Genomic DNA, 20139 nt, shown 5'->3' with positions numbered 1-20139 from the left:
CTTTGTGTATGTAATGGTCACCCTCATCCTACGAGCCCCCCTCCTCCTCTCCCTCCTCCTCCCCCTCCTCCACTTCCTCCTCCTCCTCTTCTTCCTTCTTCTTTCTTTCTCCTCATTATTATTGAGAGAGTACATAGGTGCATGTACTTATATAGGTCAGAGTACAACATTGGGAGTTGGTTCTTTCTTTCTACCTTTTGAGACAAGTCTGTTGTCTCTGCTGGCCTAGGAGCTTCTGGGTGACTCTTCTATCTCCACTTCCTGTCTTCCTGTAGGAGTGCTGGGATTACACATGTGCATCACCACATCTGTCCTTTATGTGGGAGATGGGGCAGGTCTCACAATGCAGCCCTGGCTGGCCTGGAACTCAGTATGCAGACCAGGCTGGTCTTGAACTCACAAAGACTGCCTGCCCTCTGCCTTCTGAGTGCTGGGTTAAGAGCAATGTTTATCACCACTCCAGCAAAACCTGGAATTTTTTCCCCTTGGGTTCCAGGGATTGAACGCTAGTGAGGCAGGTTTGTGCAATAAGCCCTTCTTCTTCTCACCGAGCTGTCTCACCTCCTTTTTGCTTGTTTGTTTTAAACAACCTGCATTAGAAAGTAGGTTTCCTATCAGAACCTGGAAATCATAGACGAACAGAAAACGGAACAAGGATCCACTAAACAACATGTCTTATTTTTCTATTGTTGTAGCAAAACACCATGACCAAGACAACTTGTAAAAGAAAGCATTTAACTGGGGTCTTGTTGTTCCAGAGGGTTATTTTGCCTACATGAATGTCTGTATAGCACACATGTGCCCAGTACCCTTGGAAGCTAGAAGAGGGATATGGAATCCCCTGGAACTGGAGTTACGGGCAGTTATGAGCTGCCATGTGGATGCTGGGAATTGAACCTGGGTCCTGAGCAGCCAGTGCTTTCAACCACTGAGCCATTTCTCCAGCCCCTTCTATTCCATTTTTTTAAAAAGTAGTTAAGATATTATTACGGCATGAGCTATGTTCCTTGGGAAATTCATATGTCAAAGCCCTTCATAGTCCTCAGAAAGAACCCACCCACAACACCTTGATCTCAGGTCTTTGCCTGTCAACACCCTGAGTGGAATTTCTGTTGTTTAAGCCTTCTAGCTTATGGTGCTTTAATACAGCAGCCCTAGCAAAACTAATACACCCATAAAATTGCTTTTGTGACTCACTCTTGGGTTGTAACCTCAAGTTCTCACACCATACAGGTTTTTTTCACCTCCTGACGCTGTTTCTCATGTCTGTAATCTTTGCAGACACTGGGTGAGATTGCAGGGCCTGGAGGGAGGTGAGGCAATGACGTATCAGGTGGGTGGGTGTCATCAATGAAAGCTGACCTGACCCTACAGTTACACAACCTGAAGTGAGTGTGTCCTAGCCACCTCACGTATCCCAGTCTCCAATGAGGTATGAGTAACTACCGTTCTATCTGAACACATCACACATCACGGGGACACCCGAATCATCCCACTTGATAGACTGACAGTCATGGATCTCTCAATATTTACTTCTAAACCCTGGGTTTTCCTGTGACATCTGTGCCCCAAATGGCATGATCAGATATATAGGAAGATGAAGTATTATTATTGTTACTATTATTATTTGGGTTTTTCAAGACAAGGTTTCTCTGGGTAGCCCTGGCAGTCCTGGAAGTATTACTTTTCTTCTTACACTTGCTTGTTTAGCAGATACCATCCTAGTTAATCCTAAAAGAAGCCAAAGCCGAGGCTGCAGCCTCTCTTCTCTCTCTTCCTGCCTGTTCTTGGATTCAGACTTCCTGAGATACCCAGATGGCAGGGCCTGGCTTTCACTACCATCTGTGGACATTCATCTTTGCAGTGAGCAACTGGGAGCACATAGGTGTGAGCCATGAGCTCACCCCTGCGTATACCTCAGCATAAGCATTACTTGCTGAACCAGTCTCTGGAGAGACTACTGTGTGCCGTCTCCACCCCTGCTCTCTTTCTCTTCCATTCTTACAGACCCAAGACATTCATAAAGAAACACACCTCTCTTCTGGGCTCTGCCTTTGAGGCGACAGCATTACTCTCCCACAACCCAGGAACCTCTGGGTAAGATGAAGAGCCTTCTGTTTTTTTCTTTTCCACATAATGTTTATTCTGGGCCATAAACAACAGTGTCTGGGACTGGAGAGATAGCTCAGTGGTTAAGAGCTCTGGCTGTTTTCCCAGAGGACCTGGGACTGATTACCAAGACCCATATGGTAATTAGAAGACAACCGTCTGTAATCCTAATTCCAGGGGATGTGATGCTTTCTTCTAGCCTCTGAGAGCACCAGGCATGCACATGGTACACATTCATGCAGATAGTGTATCCATATACATTAAAAACAATCCATCAAATACTATCTGTCGGTCTAGGGATGTGGCTCATTTGATAGCATGCTTGCCCGGCATGTAAAAAAAACCCTGGGTTTGGTTCTTAGCATCACAAGCCCTATGTGCTGTTTGTTGCATATTTCTAAGCCTGGCACTTGGGAGGTAAAGGCGAGAGGGTGAAGCTCAAGTTTGTCCTTGGCTATAGGGCAATTTTAAGGCCAGCCTGGGCTACATGACCCTCTGTCTCAACAACAGCATCCACAACCAAAGCCCAACCAAGTAGTCAAGCGATAACAACAACAACAACAAAAGTGCCTAGTGCTTGCTGTTTACTCTAAGTGTTACTCAACGGTAACAATGTTACTCTAAGCCTTTATGTATCAGTATATTCTACTCTCATAACTCCATGGCCTAAGCCACCATGTATGCTCCGTTTTACAGATAATGAACCAATCAATTTTGCAGTTAGCACCCTTGGCAGGGCTTGAACACAAAGAGGGCTTGCTCAGAGTCCATGACTATACTATATGTGTACATGCAGTTTGTTCTGCCAACCGGGTGGATCTAAGCATGCACTGAGTACAGTGCCCACAGATGTGCAGGGGAGGAATCAGTTCAGGCACCAGGGGGCGCCATAAGCCTGGCTTTTGCTCTTCAGCCCAGCCCTGAAAAGCAAGAAGAAAGCCAAAAATTCCAACTTGACACAGCCACCCTCAGACCATCCCTCCATACACTCGACTTTCAGGTTTGTTATCCTCCCCAGCAAAAAAATACAGGACAATCCTCTGGTTATGATGGTAGTGATTCAGAGGCTGAGCAAGGGGCGCGAGCGCGCGTGTGCGTGTGCGTGTGTGACTCTTAAGTGATTCTGAGAGCTGTCATGTGTGAGCGCCTGCTGCTACATATGTGAGACTCAGACGCCCGTGTGTGTGTGTGTGTGTGTGTGTGTGTGTGTGTGTGTGTTCTTGTGGCTAGGGAAATTGCATATATTTGTTTTGGGGTGTGTCTCAGTGTTTACCTCAGAAACAGATAGGAACTTTGCCAAGGTTGCACAGCATATTCACATTCAAACTTGGCACCCTATGAATATTCTGGCAGCCCTCAGTGGCTATCACCAGGGTCTGGTACGTGGTATCCCGAAGGGATTCCTCTTCCTCCAAGCGACTCCCAGAGTCTTCCAGAATTCTGAGCTAAGGGTTCCCCTCCCCCACTTCCTCCCTACCGTATCACGGGACTTCTAAGGCGTTCCCGCCTGGGAAGGAGGTGAACCTAGTTGTGCGGGGCCTCAGGCTCCCAGCTGCTTTTCGAGGGGAGGGGTCCTCCATTGGAGGATAAACACAACCCAGATGCCCCAGGGCACAGTCCCCCCCCCCCAGGCCCCAACCTCTAGCCTGGAGAAAGTTTGTGTGGTAGCTAGGCAGTGTGGGGTGGCATGCTTCTGCCAGATATTAGGTGACTTTTCCGAGGGGTGGGGAATGGATCAGTATTAGGGGATTAGAGTGAGGGTCAGCCTCCCTCCCGTGTGGTTCAATGAAGGTCCGCTACGTGCTTCCCCACCGGGTACATACATATTCACCCCACTTTCTTCCTCTTCCTCCTCCAGCCCACTTTCTCTTCTCTGTGTCGTCAGAGCACCAGGGAGGGACCTGGGCAGACAGAGAAGCCGGAAACACCAGGCCGGGGCAGCCAGGGTTTACAGTGAAGAGGAAGGCCGGGAAACGAGTGCGTGCGTGCCTGCCACTGTGTGTGTGTGTGTGTACGTGTGTGTATGTGCGCGCGTGTGCGTGTGTGCATGTGTGTGTGTACACATTCAGTTTTTAGGGCCAGCCTAGAACCCGCTGGACAGACCTACAGACCCATGGGGCTTGGTAGTGCCCTCTGAGAGAGGGAGAAGATAGCAGCGGGGCTGCCGAGGTGAGGGGATGTCTGCGAGTAGGGAAGGTTGGAGGGGAGGGGGCTTTGAGGAACCATGAGGCATGGATTTTTTGGGGCCTCTCGGATCCTCCCCCCTGGGCGGGGCAGTTGGTCCCCTGGAAAGTGTTTCATATGGGGTTAGCTGATAGCACTGGGTTTTTGGCAGTTTCCAACTTTCGAAGGACTCGGGTGGGTACAGGCCTCCACATTCCCGTCCCTAACGTGTCGCGTCACTTTCCCCAATCCTCAGCCCTACACCTCCTGGGACTTGGGACAGTCACTGGGCAGAGGGGAAAGAGGGTCCTTCTGGGTTGGGGGACATGGCTGCCCCTCCCTTGAAGTTGATGCTCCCGGGTCCCCGAGCCTGTCCTACCCTTGCTGTTGCCCGGTAAAGGTTCCTACTCAGGGTGTGGCTGGAGGGTGAGAAAGACCCAGAAATAGACCTCATGGTGCCCCAGAGGAGGGGGACTTTCCCCCCTCATATTGCTTGCTTGGCCGCAGTAAACCCTGAGATTTCCCCGTGGGAGGGCGGCCGGCTGGGGGTTAACCCTCCTCGCGCTGACCTGGCTCCACCTCCTCCCACCCTTTCCCACCCCCACCGCCACCGTCATACACACACACACACTGGACAACTCAGGGAAGCCCTTGACTTTTGATATTGGGGTCACACGGTCAGCGGACTCGGAATGCAGGAGTGGAGGGGTATAATACTTAGGCTACCAAGCTTTGGAAGAAGCTCCTGGGTTGGCGGGCTTCCCCTACGGCGGGGAGGGGGGAGTCTGGGAGGGAAAGCTCGTCCCGCCTCTTGCAGGGTGGCTCCGCCTTCCCTCTCTAGGGGACTGATCACAAATAGTGTCTGTGTCCTGGCCCGACCTATAGATCCCGCACGGTTACAGGCTGCTCAGGGGAGAAATACGGCTTCGTGGCGTCTGGGGAGGGAGGAGAATGAGACCTGAGTCACTCTACAGGGAGATTTAGAGGAAATGGGATCTGCTCGTGGCTTGGCGGTCTCCGGTCCCCAGTAGGGTAAAGATAGGGCCAAAGGTCTGGAATCTGAACACTCCAGAGACTGGGAGGGAGAGGGAACAGAATTTTTATTTTAAATTTCAAAATAAGCTGAACGTGACTCCTCGAGGTGCCCCACCCAAAGGGGTAGACAGTTTTAGAGCAAAGCCTGGTGAAGGGCCCGGAGCAAGAGTTGAGGACTCTGCCTTTGGGAGTCAGAGCTCAGGGAGTGGGAGAGCAAACGGCAAGATGGTTAAGAGTAGGAAATGTCTTGTGAAGCGGCCTTCTTATCTTCTATATGGGAGCCCTGGGGGAGTTAAGAGACTTAAAAGGCAGGAGGAATTGGAGAGACCCAGGGAGTTTCCATCCCATCCTCCTCCTCCTCTCTGAGAGGTCATGATGAGAAACGTAAACTGAGAGCCACGCCCCCCACCACTGCTCTACCCAGCCCACTCTGAGGCTCTGCTCCCTCTCCCTCCTCTTTTCCTGTCTTTCTTCTCTTCCTCTGGCTTTTTGGCCTTCCTTCTTCTAGGCTGATCAATCCCCATTGCTTCTCTGGTCTTCCCTCTCTTTCCTCTCCTCCTAGCTCCTCCTGTCCTCTCTGTCTTTAAGGTGATGGGATCTCTGACCTGGAAGGAATTCTAACAGCACAGTATAGTGATTAATCCCAACGATGATTAAGAGCCCGATTGCTAACCCCTTGCCCAGTGGACTTGGACAAGTTAACCTCCTGAGCCTTAATTTCTTTATCTAGGAAAAGAGATATCTGTATACTTTAAAATAGGGCTGGAGAGATGGTTCAGTGGTTAAGAGCATTGGGTGTTTGACCACCACAAAGGACCTGGGTTTGACCACACACACACACTCGGCAGCTCACAACTGTTTATAACTCCAGTTCTAGAGGCACACACATACATAGGCAAAACCATTAAAATAATAAAAAGTTTAAAAAATATTGTGAGGGGGCAGGGATGTAGCACTCTGTAGCATGCGTGAGGCCCTGGGCTTCTTCCCTAGCGACACACACACACACACACACACACATGCATGCACGCATGCACACTCGTGCATACACACGTGCATACACACACACACAAGGACGGGCACAGACACACATGCGTGTACACACGCACATGCACACATGCAAGCAAGTGCACAAACATACACACCACACACACACACACACACACACACACACGTGCACACAGTTGTTGCTGGGTCCCAATAAGCTAAGGTATTGAGAATGGTATACCTGTTATGGAATAGTGCATGATGACTTGTAGATATTGCTACTCTACCACCATCTTCTAAACCTAGCTTGGTGACTTTTGCAGGGTTGGGCACTGAACTTACAGTTTCACAAATACTAGGCAGGCACTCTACCACTGAGAAGTCTCTCAAGATGCCTCACAGGGTCTTAGGACTTCACAAGGTTTCAAGGGACACCTTGGGGGGGTGGGGGCCAGGCAGCAGGGAGAGAGAAAGATCCAGCAGGATTCCTGCCATCCATGCTTGCCTTCAACGGAGTTATTGCGGCTTTGTACCCTGTCCCCATTTATGATCTGCTCCCTGTGGTATCAAATTACCTGCAGTAAACCACACACTGGGAAAACGGAATAGAAAATACCAGAAAAAGAAATACATGGACTTTAAATAACTTTTGTTACAGCGTGTTGTGTAATCTATTTATTATTGTTGTTGATCTCTTTGTGTGCCCAGTTTATGTATTAAGCTTTTCATAGACATACATGGAAGAATGTATAGTAGATGCAAGGGTAGATGCTGCAAGCTGTCTCGGGCCCTATCCGTGGTCTCGGGTCGGAATGATGTCCTGTGGACTCTTCAGACACTGGTGTCACATGGATTAAAAACTAAAGTTGGAGTCAAGTGTGGTGATGTATGTCAGTAGTCCCAGTCCTTGGGAAGCGGGGATAAGAAGATCAAGAGTCATTGTGGTGCATGCCTTTAATCCCAGCAAGCAGGAGGCAGGGGCAGGGGCAGGGGCAGGGGCAGGGGCAGGGGCAGGGGCAGGCAGATACTTAGGGAAATCCTTTAATATACTCAGAGCATGTGCGTACCACATTCAAGCCCCTGAGTTTGTTCACAGTACCTCTAAAAAGTAAAATTGTTTAGTGCTTTCAAATGTTTAGAAAGAGCAAAGGGGCAGGGCGGTGGTGGCACACGCCTTTAATCCCAGCACTTGGGAGGCAGAGGCAGGTGGATTTCTGAGTTCAAGAGTTCGAGGCTAGCCTGGTCTACAGAGTGAGTTCCAGTTCCAGGACAGCTAGAGCTACACAGAGAAAAACCCTCTCAAAAAAAAAAAAAAAAAAAAAAAAAAAAAAAGAGCAAAGGGATGCTGACATTCACCAGAATCCCACTACTTGAGAGGCTGAGAAGAAAGGATTCCTTGAGCTCAGGAGTTCAAAGGCAGCCTGGGCAAAATAGCCAGAGAATCTTAAAACAAAACATCTAGAAGGTGCCCTATTCATTTAGCCTTCTTTTTCATGATAAGAAGACCAAACTTGATAGAGTACAGCCTTTATACCCCCCCCCCCCAGAACCAGACCAGGTCCCGAGCTACAGTGGAAACCACCTGTCTCCACGGAACCTGCTCCTTCCCTTTTGTCTTGTGTCTGCTTGTCCCCTCAGGGACACGGCTGTAGCTCTTCAACTTGTCCGTGTCTATCACTGAAGGTTCCGTGTCTATCACTGAAGGTTCTGTCCTGTTTTGGACATTGGCTAAGGGAGTCTGTGGCTTAAGGTATCCTAGAAGTAGGTATGATCCAATGATGGAAGGAGTCTACTGTGGTACTCCACATCCTAACTCAACTCTCTGGGACTTCAGCTTGAGTCGTGAGAAACCAGAGAGAACCTAAAGTTCTGGAAAGATCCAGCGTTCTAAGCCGGAGGAGGTTTTCAGCAAGATCATCTGTATGGAGGAGCTGCCGCTGTCCCAGAAGCCAAGCTGCTTTCTTGGGAGCCTCACTGAATGGCCTTTCTCTTCTTCCCCAGGCACCCTGCATATCCCAGATCATGTCTCTGTGGAGTCTAATTTCCAAGATGTCCCCAGAAAAACTGCAACGGCTCTATGTTGACTTTCCACAACACCTGCGGCATCTCCTGGCTGACTGGCTGGAGAGCCAGCCCTGGTGAGTCTTGCTCCGTGTCTTCCCCTCTTTTGAGAGCCCTTGTTGATTAGTAGAATTCAGAATTGAGGACTTGTTAGTGTGTGTCTAATGGATTAGACTTGGTTGCCATGTAGACACTGCACCTCTTAGAAGGCTGAACCAAGAAGGGAAGTCAGGGCTGGAACAGAAGCAACTTTTCTTACAAGCCAGCAGAATGGGGGGCAGGAGTCATGGGTGGTGGCTACAGGGAACCTACCTAAATAGAGAAGAAGGAGAGGGAAAAGAAACCTGGCTTCCTTGCTATAAGTTGAGTCTCAGAAGCATTAAAGAAGCTGTGGCCGGAGGCATTCTAAGCCTACTGTCCCCACAGGGAGTTCCTGGTCGGTTCAGATGCGTTCTGTTACAACATGGCTAGCGTCCTACTTTCTGCCACTGTCCAGCGTCTTCAGGCCTCTGCAGGAGAGCAAGGGAAAGGAAGCAACATCTTGCAGCACATCAGCACCTTGGAGGTAGGGCAAGGTTGGAAGGGGAAAGGTTGGGATGGGTCACGGTAGAGTTGGAGTGAGCACTGGATACTGGAAGAAAACTGGTCACATGGTAGATGTTGAAAGCAATTGCTAATCCTGTGGTGAGGTACTAGCTGGCATGCAAATCGGTTTTTAAAGCAAGCAAATGTATGAAACTTGGGAGTCTATGGTTATGCTCTCTAACAGTATGTACATGAATGGGGGCAAGGAATTGGAGGAGGGAGGGGGCATGGGTAAGGGATGCTAATGGCCGATTACTTTCAATTCTACAGAGCATCTATCAGAGGGATCCCCTGAAGCTGGTGGCCACCATTAGACAAATACTTCAAGGGGAGAAAAAAGCTGTTCTAGAAGAGGTATTGTGCTACCCCACTTCCCATGCATATTATTAATCAGGGTTCTCTGGAGGAATAGAACTTACAGAATGAGTACACACACACACACACACACACACACATACAGAGAGAGAGAGAGAGAGAGACAGAGAGAGAGAGAGAGAGAGAGAGAGAGAGACAGACAGAGAGAGAGAGAGAGAGAGGCACGATTTATTAGAATGGTTTATAGGCTATAGTCTAGCTAATCCAACAATGGTTGTCTACCAAACAGAAAGTCCAAGAATCTAGTAGTTGTTCAGTCTATAAGGCTTCATGTCTCAGCTGGTCTTCAGTATACACTGGAATTCTGAAGAATCAGGCTCTAATGCCGGTGAAGGAATGAACTAGCTAGGGAGAGTGACAGCAAGCAGGCAGAGAGAGCAAGCTTCCTCCTTCTGTGTCCTCTATATAGGCTACCAGCAAAAGGTGTGGCTCAAATTAAAGGTGGGCCTTTCCATCTCAAAAGACCTGGATTAAAGATGTATCATTCCTAATCCCAGCACTTGGGAGGCAGAGGCTGGTGGGTCTGAGTTCCAGGCCAGCCTTGCTTTCAGAGGAAGTTTCAGGACAGCCAGGATTACACAGAGAAACATTGTCTCGAAAAACAAGAACAAAAGAAAAGATGTATCTTCCCACCTCAATGATCTGGAATAGGTATGGGTCTTCCCACTTGAAACAACTTAATTAAGAAAAGAATCCCTTACAGGTGTGCCCAGCCATTGGCTTTTAGTTAGTTCCAGGTATAGTCAAGTTGATAACCAAGAACAACCATCACAAGTCCACACCCTATCAACTTGATGCACAACTGTCTCCTTGGGTCATGGTAATTTCCAACTGAAACCAACAACCAAGCCATAATTATGCCCAACATAACTATCCAATGTACAATCTCAAACACATTATATACTTAAAATAGATGATGGCAATGTGCCTTTAAGGAAGATTCTTTTATTATCTCAAACTTAAATATTGCAACCACTGATATTCTCTTAATTGATGTTATAATACTTGATAAAGAAATTGAGGGAAGAAAACACAAATATCTGTACAAACACATTTTAAACAAAATATGACAGGAAAAACTCATGTCAATTATAATTCTTGTTTCTGTATCTCATCACCTGGCCTTAGCTGGGTTTTTGTTGTTGTTGTTGTTTTTAAAGTAATTTGTTTTATGTACATTTGGTGGTTTGCCTGCATGTATGTCTGTGTGAGAGTGTTGGATCCCCTGAAACTGGAGTTACAAAAAGTTGTGATCTGCCATGTGGGTCCTGGGAATTGAACCTGGGTCCTTTGGAAGAGCTGCCAATGTTCTCAACCACTGAGCCTTCTCTCCAGCCCCCTTAGAGGGTATTTACAACCTTCCTCTATTCCCCATTCTGTATTTGCACTTTTAGCAATCACCTCAGCAGGTCTTGGCATTTTTCCTGGAATACTGACCCATATCTTCATTTCTGAAGGATCTGTGCCCTTTGTTTTTCTGCCTGGATTAGGTTGTTATAATTTCCCATTGGTTTTAATCACAGGAAATAGTAGCACCAAGATATGCCGTAAAGCAGCAGTTCTCAACCCGCAGATGTGACCATCGGAAAACACCTATTTTTGATGGTCTTAGGAAATGAGACACTGGCTCAATAACAAAATGACAGTTGTGAAGTAGCAGTGAAAATTAATTTAATTAGTTGGGGTTCCTAAGACCATCAGAAATATGTTTTCTGATGGCTACAACCCACAGATTGGAAATCAATGCCCTAAAGGAACTCCTGCACTCCAGGCATAATCTCTTTTTACCTCCATTGTAGAGAAGCAATCCAATTTCCCCATGGTAATCTGGTAATCATGGTAATCAGTCATTCCTCTTAACACTGTTATCCTTTCTTAGTCTGTGGGCTTCAGGGCATCAGAAACCCAAAGTGACAAGGGGGAAGTCTGAGCTCCTAGTTCAATGGAATGTTTGTACATCTCCTGGCAGAAGTGCTCCCTCCTCTGGAATCAAAACTCCTAGGCCAGCAGAACTTAATGTTGCAGGAACAGGAAGCCAAAATGTTCCTAGTAGGTCACTAGGGGTGATAGTGAGTGGAACTATTCCCTTTTCCACCCCTTGATTCCTGGACCCACAGATCCTAGCCCAAACCATGAAAGCCTAGGAAAAATTTAAACTTAGGATTCGGGACCCGGGATAACCAAAGGAAGTTCTTGGTGTTAGAGTGAACCCGAACCAAGTTTAGGGAGGCTTCAGACAGAACAAGGACTAAGGAGCTAGTTCTGCCAGGAGAAAGATCTTATTTTTGAGGTTCTAAAAGCCCTTGGAAAGGGCTGAGAGATGGCTCAGTGGTTAAGAGCACCAATTGCTCTTCCAGAGGTCCTGAGTTCAATTCCCAGCAACTACACAGTGGCTCACAACCATCTGTAATGGGGTCTGATGCCCTCTTCTGGTGTGTCTGAAGATAGCGACAGTGTACTCACATACATAAAATAAGTTTGTTTGAGAGCGAGAGCGAGAGGTTTGGAAAAACTGCCAAAGTGACTAGTAAAGTAAATGGTATAAACTTCTTCAGAGGGGTAGAGGTGGACATAGAGAACCAGTTAGAAGAGCTTCCCTCTTGATATCTGCCCTCCCCTTCCCGTGGTGCAGTTCCGCCACCTGCCAGGGCCCTTCCATCGGAAGCAGGAAGAACTGAAGTTTACTACAGCCCTTGGAAGGCTTCAGCACGGAGTAAGGGAGATCCGGCTTCTCCGAGAATCTCTGCAGCAAGGGACCAAGACTAGACAAGGTGGGGTTCAGGGTCTGGACACCAGAGGATTTGGGAGAGGGTTTAGAAATGATCTTTTCTTGGACCTCTTGGACCTTGAGTGACACTTTTTACACACCCGACTTCTGCCTCTGCCCTCAGTGTCTCTGCAGAACTTGATAGACCCTCCTGCCAATGGCGCTGGTCCAAGTGAGGTGAGTAATGACTTCAGTTGCTAGTAAGCAGGAAGGACTCGACTGAACTCTATGAGGTAATGGCAGGGAGGTAGGGAAAAGTCCTGCTCCCAGGTGTCCTGGGAGAAAATAATGGTGGCCCTGGCTCAGGCTCTGTTCTGCTCTTAGGACCTGGCCACGATGCTGCAGGGGACTGTGGGGGACCTGGAGGCAACCCAGGCCCTGGTGCTGAAAAGGATTCAGATTTGGAAGCGGCAGCAGCAGCTGGCAGGGAATGGCACACCCTTTGAGGAGAGCCTAGCAGGGCTGCAGGAGAGGTGAGGACAGGGTTGCCAGTCAGGGAGCACGCTGGGGTGGGTACCCGTGTCTCTGCAGCTGAGGACGATGGCTTTGAAGTAGGCCAAGATTTACAGAAGCCAGTTGCTGCAAGGCTGTGCACAGTGTTCACATAGATCCTTCACAAGTGTCTCAGTTGAGAGAGTTGTCTTCAAGCCCACGCCCAGAGGAATGAGGAGGCTGGCTTGTTTGTTTTTAATATACAGCTTTATAGTGTAAGATGTCCAGGCTGGCCTTGAACTCACTGCACGCCTCCTGTCTCAGCCTCCCGAGTACTGGAGCTATACATGTGGGTCACCAGACCTTACTGTTGTTGGGTGATAACACTTTCCAGTTTTGCCTAAAGCTCACAGTGCCTCAGATAGTAGAACTGTGAGAAGAGACCACTGGGCTCTCCACAGGGAGTCTGGACCCTGACTGTGAGCTCTTCATCCAGACCCAATATAGGTCCCAGAACTGCCTTCAACCCAGGTTCCTTGCAGTTACACCCATAGCCTACCCCATACCTACTTACACAGTATCCTGTGCCCTTTCTGGGTTTGGGTTGAAGAAAACAACCTGAAATCTGTGCTCTCTGACAACCATCCTGGCCCCAGGTGTGAAAGCCTGGTGGAAATTTATTCCCAGCTTCAGCAGGAGATTGGGGCAGCCAGTGGGGAGCTTGAGCCCAAGACCCGGGCGTCGCTGATAAGTCGTCTGGATGAAGTCCTGCGAACCCTTGTGACCAGGTATAAACCATAAGCCCCTACTTGGCTGCAAGTAAACCTCAGGGAGTGAAGGGATTCATAAAAATGGGACCCAGGATCTAACATTGCTGTCTCCCTCTCACTCCTCCAGCTCTTTCCTGGTGGAGAAGCAGCCTCCTCAGGTTCTGAAGACACAGACTAAGTTCCAGGCCGGGGTTCGATTCCTGCTGGGTCTGCAGTTCCTAGGGACCTCCGCCAAACCTCCACTGGTCAGAGCTGATATGGTGACAGAGAAACAAGCCAGAGAACTAAGCCTGCCCCAGGGGTCTGGGGCTGGAGTGTAAGTGGAGATTGACCCTCGGTTGGAGAAGGCTTGATGGGGTGAGAAGAGTTGAGATGCTGGCTTCATAAAGAGTGGAGATCTCTTTAGGGAAAGAGATCTCTGGAGCGTGGAGACACTGAACTCTGACAAGTTGAGGCAGAGGAAGGAAAGGGATCCTCTCAAGGGGGCATCATCAGAATTTGGCCACGATGGAGATGTCTCTCTTAAAAACTCCAGAAGAGGGAGGCCAGCAAGATGGCACAGTGGGGCTTGCCGCAGAGTCTGATGACATGAATTTGATTTATATAACCCCATGAGTGCACCCCATCACGCACACGTACAACAACAACAATAATAATAAAAGTTAAAAACCAAACAGGTAGTGCATCTCAGTGGAAGGACAGGTTCTTAACATGCCAGGGGCTGGGTTCAATACTAGCAGTATACATGAATACATGCAGAGGGGAGGGTAGTGGAGAGCCAGGGCCAGTGACAGCAGTGGCCAGCATCATTCCCCAGCGACCCACACTGCTCACCTCGGATGAGGCTGTTCACACTCTGACTCCCCTGGCAGGGAGAGCACAGGAGAGATCATGAACAACACAGTGCCTCTGGAGAACAGTGTTCCTGGGAACTGCTGCTCCGCCCTGTTCAAGAACCTGGTAAGAGGCTGTGGGTGCTGGTGTCCTCAGACCGTGTGACTGACTCTTCTTAGAGAGGGTGTTGAGGGCCCAGAGAGGAAGCTCTCAACATCTCTGCTCTCTCTTGCTCTCCTGCATTCTCCCCCTTGCAGCTCCTAAAGAAAATCAAGCGCTGTGAGCGGAAGGGCACAGAGTCTGTCACGGAAGAGAAGTGTGCTGTGCTCTTCTCCACGAGCTTCACGCTGGGCCCCAACAAACTCCTCATCCAGCTTCAGGTGAGTGCAGACCCCAGCTCTGCTGCAGACAGGGATTTACTCCTCTATGCTCCACTAGAACCCTGGGTTCCTCCTTCTGACTGCCTCATATCCCCGTGTTTCTGGAATAATACAGTAGGGCCAGACAGAGGTGGGAGAACAAATTCTAGAGGGACACATCCTGGGAGCAGTGTATGTAGCAACCAAGGCTTGTTGTTGTTGTTTTGTTCTGTTTACTTTCTCAAGGCAGGGTCTTGTGATGTAGTCTATGCTGGCTCTAGACTTTTTTCCTTGAAATATTATCGTCATTACTGCAGGGGGCATGCACATGTCATGGTGCGTGTGTGGAGGACAGAGGACAACCCTTCTATTTTTATGTGGGTTCTGGAGGTCTAATTTGGGTCACCAGGGTTGTGCTGCCAACAGTTTTCCCCATTAAGCCATCTTACTGACCCTCAAATTCTTTTTCATGTTGTTCCTCTCCTCTGCCGTCTCCTTCCCTCTCCTCCCCTGTTCATTTTTTAAAGTCTTCTGTATCCCAGGCTGACATTACAGGCAATATCTTGCTTCAGCCTCCCAGGTGCTAGGGATTATAGGTCTATAGCACCAAACCCCACTCTCTAACTCTTATCAAGTGCCTTATATATGTCAGGAGATCAGGGCTGGAGGGGTGATATTTAGAAAATGGCGCCCAGTCCGGCTTGTCCCCAGGCAGCCACCATGTTCTCGCTGCTCCTCGGCTCTGACTGATGCTCTGGCTAGCCACGAGATGCCAGCGTGGGGGACAGCTCTGCCAATCCACCACACTGCATCCATAAAGCTCGGCTGAACCCCAGACAATATCTGGCATCCTCGCAGTACCTTCTAGAAATGAGACTCTTAAAGCCTAATGATTATCTAAAGGATTTATATATTTAGAAATGCTCAATCAACAAGATGCCCACACAATTAGTTACCCAATAGTTAACCTTTTGATAGAAGTTGCTACCCAGGACAGCTTTCGACCCATTCATGGTTCTCCATGGCTGATAGCCTCCTTCTTCTTCTCCCCTTCCTCTATTTCTCCTCTCCCCTCTCCTTCCCCTTCCTCTTTTTCTCCCCTCCTCTTCCTCTCTTCCTCTCCAAGCTCCACCTCCTCTTCTATTGCCTAATCACCAAGCTCCACTGCAGAATAAGTATTCTGCTACACAGGGCACTATTATAAATGATACACACACACACACACACACACACACACACACACGTGCACGTACATACTTGTCCACATACACATGCACATACAACAAGAACTTTTTATAGAATGGGGCACTGGTTCCAGTGATATGCAAGCACACATGGTCTGGTGGTTTCGTCTTAGTTAGGGTTACTATTGCTATGATAAAGACCATGGGCAAAAGCAACTTGGAGAGAAAAAAGATCTATTAGGTCTTACTGTTCAGGTAACGTCCATCGCTGTGGGAAGTCAGGCAGGAACACAAGCAGGGCAGGAACCTGGAGGCAGGAACTGAAGCTGGGGCTATGGAGGGGTGCTACTTACTGGCTTGTTCCTCATGATGTACTCAGCCTGCTTATATACACCAGGAGCACCTGCTCAGGGGTGGCCCCACCCACAATGATCAAGGCCCTCCCACATCAATCACTGATTAAGAAAATTCTCTACAGGGTTGTCTGCAGATCAGCATTATGGAGGCAGTTTCTCCACTGTGGTTCCCTCTTCTCAGATAACCTAGCTCGTGTCAACAAAAACCCAACCAGGACAGGTTTCTAGATGACACCGTAAGATAGGTACTATTGCTACCCTCAGTTTACTGATGATGATCTTGGGTTATGGAATAGGTTTAGTAGTTTGCCCAGGTCACACAGCTTCTAGGCATTGGGAACATGTTTGAGACTGAAAGTATGGCTTCCTAGCACTGAGTTGCAACTGCTTCTCTACACTGATGCCCTCACAAAGTGTCCAGTGACGCACTACCAACCTTTAACTATGTCATGTGAACTAAGGGCTCCCCAGTACACTGGAGTAACACTCAGCTCTCTGAGGACACCTCTGACTCCAGCAAGGAGAAACTTTTCTCTTCACCCCTCAGGCCCTGTCTCTGCCCTTGGTGGTCATTGTCCATGGCAACCAAGACAACAATGCCAAAGCTACCATCCTGTGGGACAATGCCTTCTCTGAGATGGTAAGGAAAGATCTGGAGTGGAGATAAGGGCAGAGTGGGTTCTTCTGTGGTAAGATAAGGGGCTGTCCTGGCTGGTGGGTGGCAGGCATGTTAAGTTTCATAAGTTAAGTCTTTCTTGTGGGCCTGTCTTTGTGCTTCTACCCATGCTGGTCCTAACAGCTGTCACACCATGGCACCACAGACAGCTACTGAGAAATCATGATGTCTGTGAGCCAGCTCAGAGAGCTGGGAAGAGCCAGAGGCCATTAGGAGGAAGACTAGGCATGCGTTCTCTCTCTCTCTCCTTTTACCCAGGACCGAGTGCCCTTTGTGGTAGCTGAGCGAGTGCCCTGGGAGAAAATGTGTGAAACTCTGAACCTCAAGTTTATGGCTGAGGTGGGGACCAGCCGTGGACTACTACCGGAACACTTCCTGTTCCTGGCCCAGAAGATCTTCAATGACAACAGTCTCAGCATGGAGGCCTTTCAGCACCGCTGTGTGTCCTGGTCACAGTTCAACAAGGTCATTCCCCTGCTCTTCACCCTTGGGGCACTCAAGAGCTGCCTAGCCTCTGCTGGCTGTGTAGCTCAGGCTGTCCTCAAACTCGCTAAATAGCCCAGGCTGACCTCATAATCCTCCCACCCTCGGTCTACGGAAATGTACAGGAATGGACCACCATATCCAACAGGAGCCCCGTATTTCTGACCTTTAATATTAGCTACTGCATTTTTCTCTGTCTCCAAAGTGAGGTGGCTCAGGACTGAGTCAGTTACAAGAACAGGGAAAGGAGCTCATGTCTGTGACCATGATATCATCATGCACAGTCACCAAATCAGTGCTAAAGCCACCTCTCGAGGGACAATGCTTTCCCCTGCCTCCCACTTGAGGCTTTTCCTCTTTCAAACAAACAAACCAGAGGGTGGGGGAGAAGCTCATGTGAGCAGAGAATGCATCGCTGAGGAGAACAGGACAGCAGGATAATCATATTCCTCTGGAATGGACCTTTACTGGGCCCCACTGAGGACAAGACAGTGGTTATGAGGGTCTCCCATGCTAGGCTGCAGGCTTGAATCTCCACCCTGTCCTTCGCCAGTAGTGTGGACCTAAGGAAGTCATTTACCTGTCTGGCTTCCATGCCACTGCTCTGATTGTTATGTGAAATATAGAAAGATCAAATTAATTAATATACAGGAACGCCCGAAGGAGTGCCCCATGCGGTCAGGGTAAGTGGCTGTCACTGATGGGTCTTAGGTCCACTTTGGTCTTCAATCATTGATTTCATGCTCTCAAAGCCCGGTGCCTGCTGCAACTCAGCCCTCCCCCACACTCCCCCAATCACCTCTGTACTCCTTCCTCCACCCTTCAGGAGATCCTGTTGGGCCGAGGCTTCACTTTTTGGCAGTGGTTCGATGGTGTCCTAGACCTCACTAAACGCTGTCTCCGGAGCTACTGGTCAGATCGGTGAGTCCCTGCCTCAGGGACCAAACACTTAATGGCTCCCTCTCCACAGCCGGTACCCACAGCCATGTCTTCTCCCTCATCCCGACTAGGCTGATCGTCGGTTTTATTAGTAAGCAATATGTCACCAGCCTTCTCCTCAACGAGCCAGATGGAACCTTCCTCCTCCGCTTTAGTGATTCTGAGATTGGGGGCATCACCATTGCCCATGTCATCCGGGGTCAGGATGGTGAGTCACCACAGTCCTCTGACTCCATGCTCTCTCGGATTCCTGAGGGAAGGAAATGTCTTGGCTATCCTTGATGTCCACCTGATCTTCAGGAAGTTCTTCCTAGGGTCTGACTTCCCATCTTCCTATGGTCTAACCTTCAACTCCTATGACAATGGAGACGAGTGGGTTCCCTTCATTCTAGCCTTTACCCTAGGTTTTTTTTCTCTGCTGTGGTGGATTGAGAATGGATTTTGTGATGGGGCTGGGGAAAGAGAAGTTTGGACAGGGGAGATTTAGGGTCTCATTCCTCTTGTAGGTTCCTCACAGATAGAGAACATCCAGCCATTTTCTGCCAAAGACTTGTCCATTCGCTCACTGGGGGACCGAATCAGGGATCTTGCTCAGTTAAAAAACCTCTACCCCAAGAAACCCAAGGATGAGGCTTTCCGGAGCCACTATAAGCGTGAGCTGGCAGCTCTGAAACCTCCTGTCACCCACTTTTTCCCTGTCTCGGTTTTACCCCTCTTTCTGCCCATTGTGGTCTCTCTCTTCTCTCCCCCCCCTCCTATTTTTGTAGCCCTCCTTCCACCTGCCAATCAACCTCCCTCCCTCCCTCCCTCCACCTGCCCATCAACTTCCCCCCCTTCACCTCCGTGATAGTGGGGTACTCCACAGTTCTTCTTTCCTTCCTACCACAGCCGAACAGATGGGGAAGGACGGGAGGGGTTATGTCTCTACTACTATCAAGATGACCGTGGAAAGGTGAATAACCGGTTAGTGGGTGGAGACTGGGGGGCCGTACTTGTCAGCAGGAAGGAGTGGCCTTTGTCAGTCACGTGTGCTTTCTTCTCTCCTGTAGGGACCAGCCCCTTCCTACTCCAGAGCCTCAGATGCCTGCCATGGTGCCCTCTTACGATCTTGGAATGGCCCCTGATGCTTCCATGCAGCTCAGCTCCGATATGGTGTAAGGAGCTTGAGAGACGGGAGGGGACTGGTCTGTGCGTAGACTTTCGGCATAGCCAGCCAGCCGAGCAAGCCGGCCTTTTCAGACTGCATCAGGGCGTGGAGAATTTTCCTTTCTCGGAAGCAGGGTGTTGGGTTATGAAGGAGGGCTCGCATTGGAGTTTGCTTTCTTTCCCCAGGTATCCTCCACAGTCTCATTCCATCCACTCATTTCAGAGCCTCCCCTTAGAAGAGTCCATGAGTGTACTGCCATCCTTTCAGGAGTAAGTCAGAACCTGCGGAGGATGAGGTGGGGCAGCATCGTGTCACAAGCCTGTAGGTAGCCGGGCTTCTGTGGGAGTAGCAGCATAGGTTGAACCCCATCCTCTCTGTGCCTAAGACTCAGATTGCCAGGGTTTGAGTCCCAGCTCCCCCCCCCCCGCAATAACGATAATGACTTTATTGTGAAGGTTATATGAATTCATAATGAGTGTAGGCCTGAGCTGAGCGCTTATAGCAAATACTGTTAGCATAGTCTCTCACCTGTGAACTTTACAGTCAGTTATTTGCTGGATTGTGGTAGTGCTGGGGCCTAAGCTCAGGGCTAAGGACTGAATGCACGCCAAGCATGTGCTCTGCTACTGACTGCATTCCAATAGCTGTGTTGATTTTTATTTATTGATCTTTTTTTAATCCTGAAAATGACATAGACCTTTTCCTTCCTCGAGTACCACTTGGTGGTTTCATTAGCTCTCAGACAAGAGCTTATCTGACTTCTGGGATTTGATGTGGGGTGGACCTAGGAAATAGAACATCGTTCAGACTAAAGACACACTGGAAACTGGACACACATACACACACACACACACACACACACACACACACGCGCACA

General features: G+C 49.1%; 1 protein-coding gene across 1 annotated transcript in view; it reads left to right on the top strand.

The window, feature by feature from the left end:
• The first annotated feature begins 4021 nt into the window (after positions 1 to 4021).
• Positions 4022 to 20139, top strand: part of Stat6 (signal transducer and activator of transcription 6) — a 17863-nt gene continuing 1745 nt past the window's right edge. The window contains exons 1-19 of the mRNA XM_028752051.1: positions 4022 to 4278; positions 8296 to 8432; positions 8782 to 8920; positions 9211 to 9294; positions 11948 to 12086; positions 12207 to 12259; positions 12407 to 12555; positions 13171 to 13302; positions 13412 to 13600; positions 14157 to 14244; positions 14376 to 14498; positions 16565 to 16657; positions 16952 to 17158; positions 18003 to 18097; positions 18187 to 18323; positions 18622 to 18768; positions 19004 to 19067; positions 19165 to 19269; positions 19448 to 19531. Of these exons, the coding sequence (XP_028607884.1) occupies positions 8317 to 8432; positions 8782 to 8920; positions 9211 to 9294; positions 11948 to 12086; positions 12207 to 12259; positions 12407 to 12555; positions 13171 to 13302; positions 13412 to 13600; positions 14157 to 14244; positions 14376 to 14498; positions 16565 to 16657; positions 16952 to 17158; positions 18003 to 18097; positions 18187 to 18323; positions 18622 to 18768; positions 19004 to 19067; positions 19165 to 19269; positions 19448 to 19531 (2144 nt within the window). The 5' untranslated portion in view covers positions 4022 to 4278; positions 8296 to 8316. The remainder of the gene's footprint in view (positions 4279 to 8295; positions 8433 to 8781; positions 8921 to 9210; positions 9295 to 11947; positions 12087 to 12206; positions 12260 to 12406; positions 12556 to 13170; positions 13303 to 13411; positions 13601 to 14156; positions 14245 to 14375; positions 14499 to 16564; positions 16658 to 16951; positions 17159 to 18002; positions 18098 to 18186; positions 18324 to 18621; positions 18769 to 19003; positions 19068 to 19164; positions 19270 to 19447; positions 19532 to 20139) is intronic.

This window comes from Grammomys surdaster, unplaced genomic scaffold (assembly GCF_004785775.1).
Source record: "Grammomys surdaster isolate TR1022 unplaced genomic scaffold, NIH_TR_1.0 125877, whole genome shotgun sequence".
Classification (NCBI taxonomy): Eukaryota; Metazoa; Chordata; class Mammalia; order Rodentia; family Muridae; genus Grammomys; species Grammomys surdaster.
Note: the sequence above shows the minus strand (reverse complement) of the source record. Positions and strands in the feature narration are given on the sequence as shown.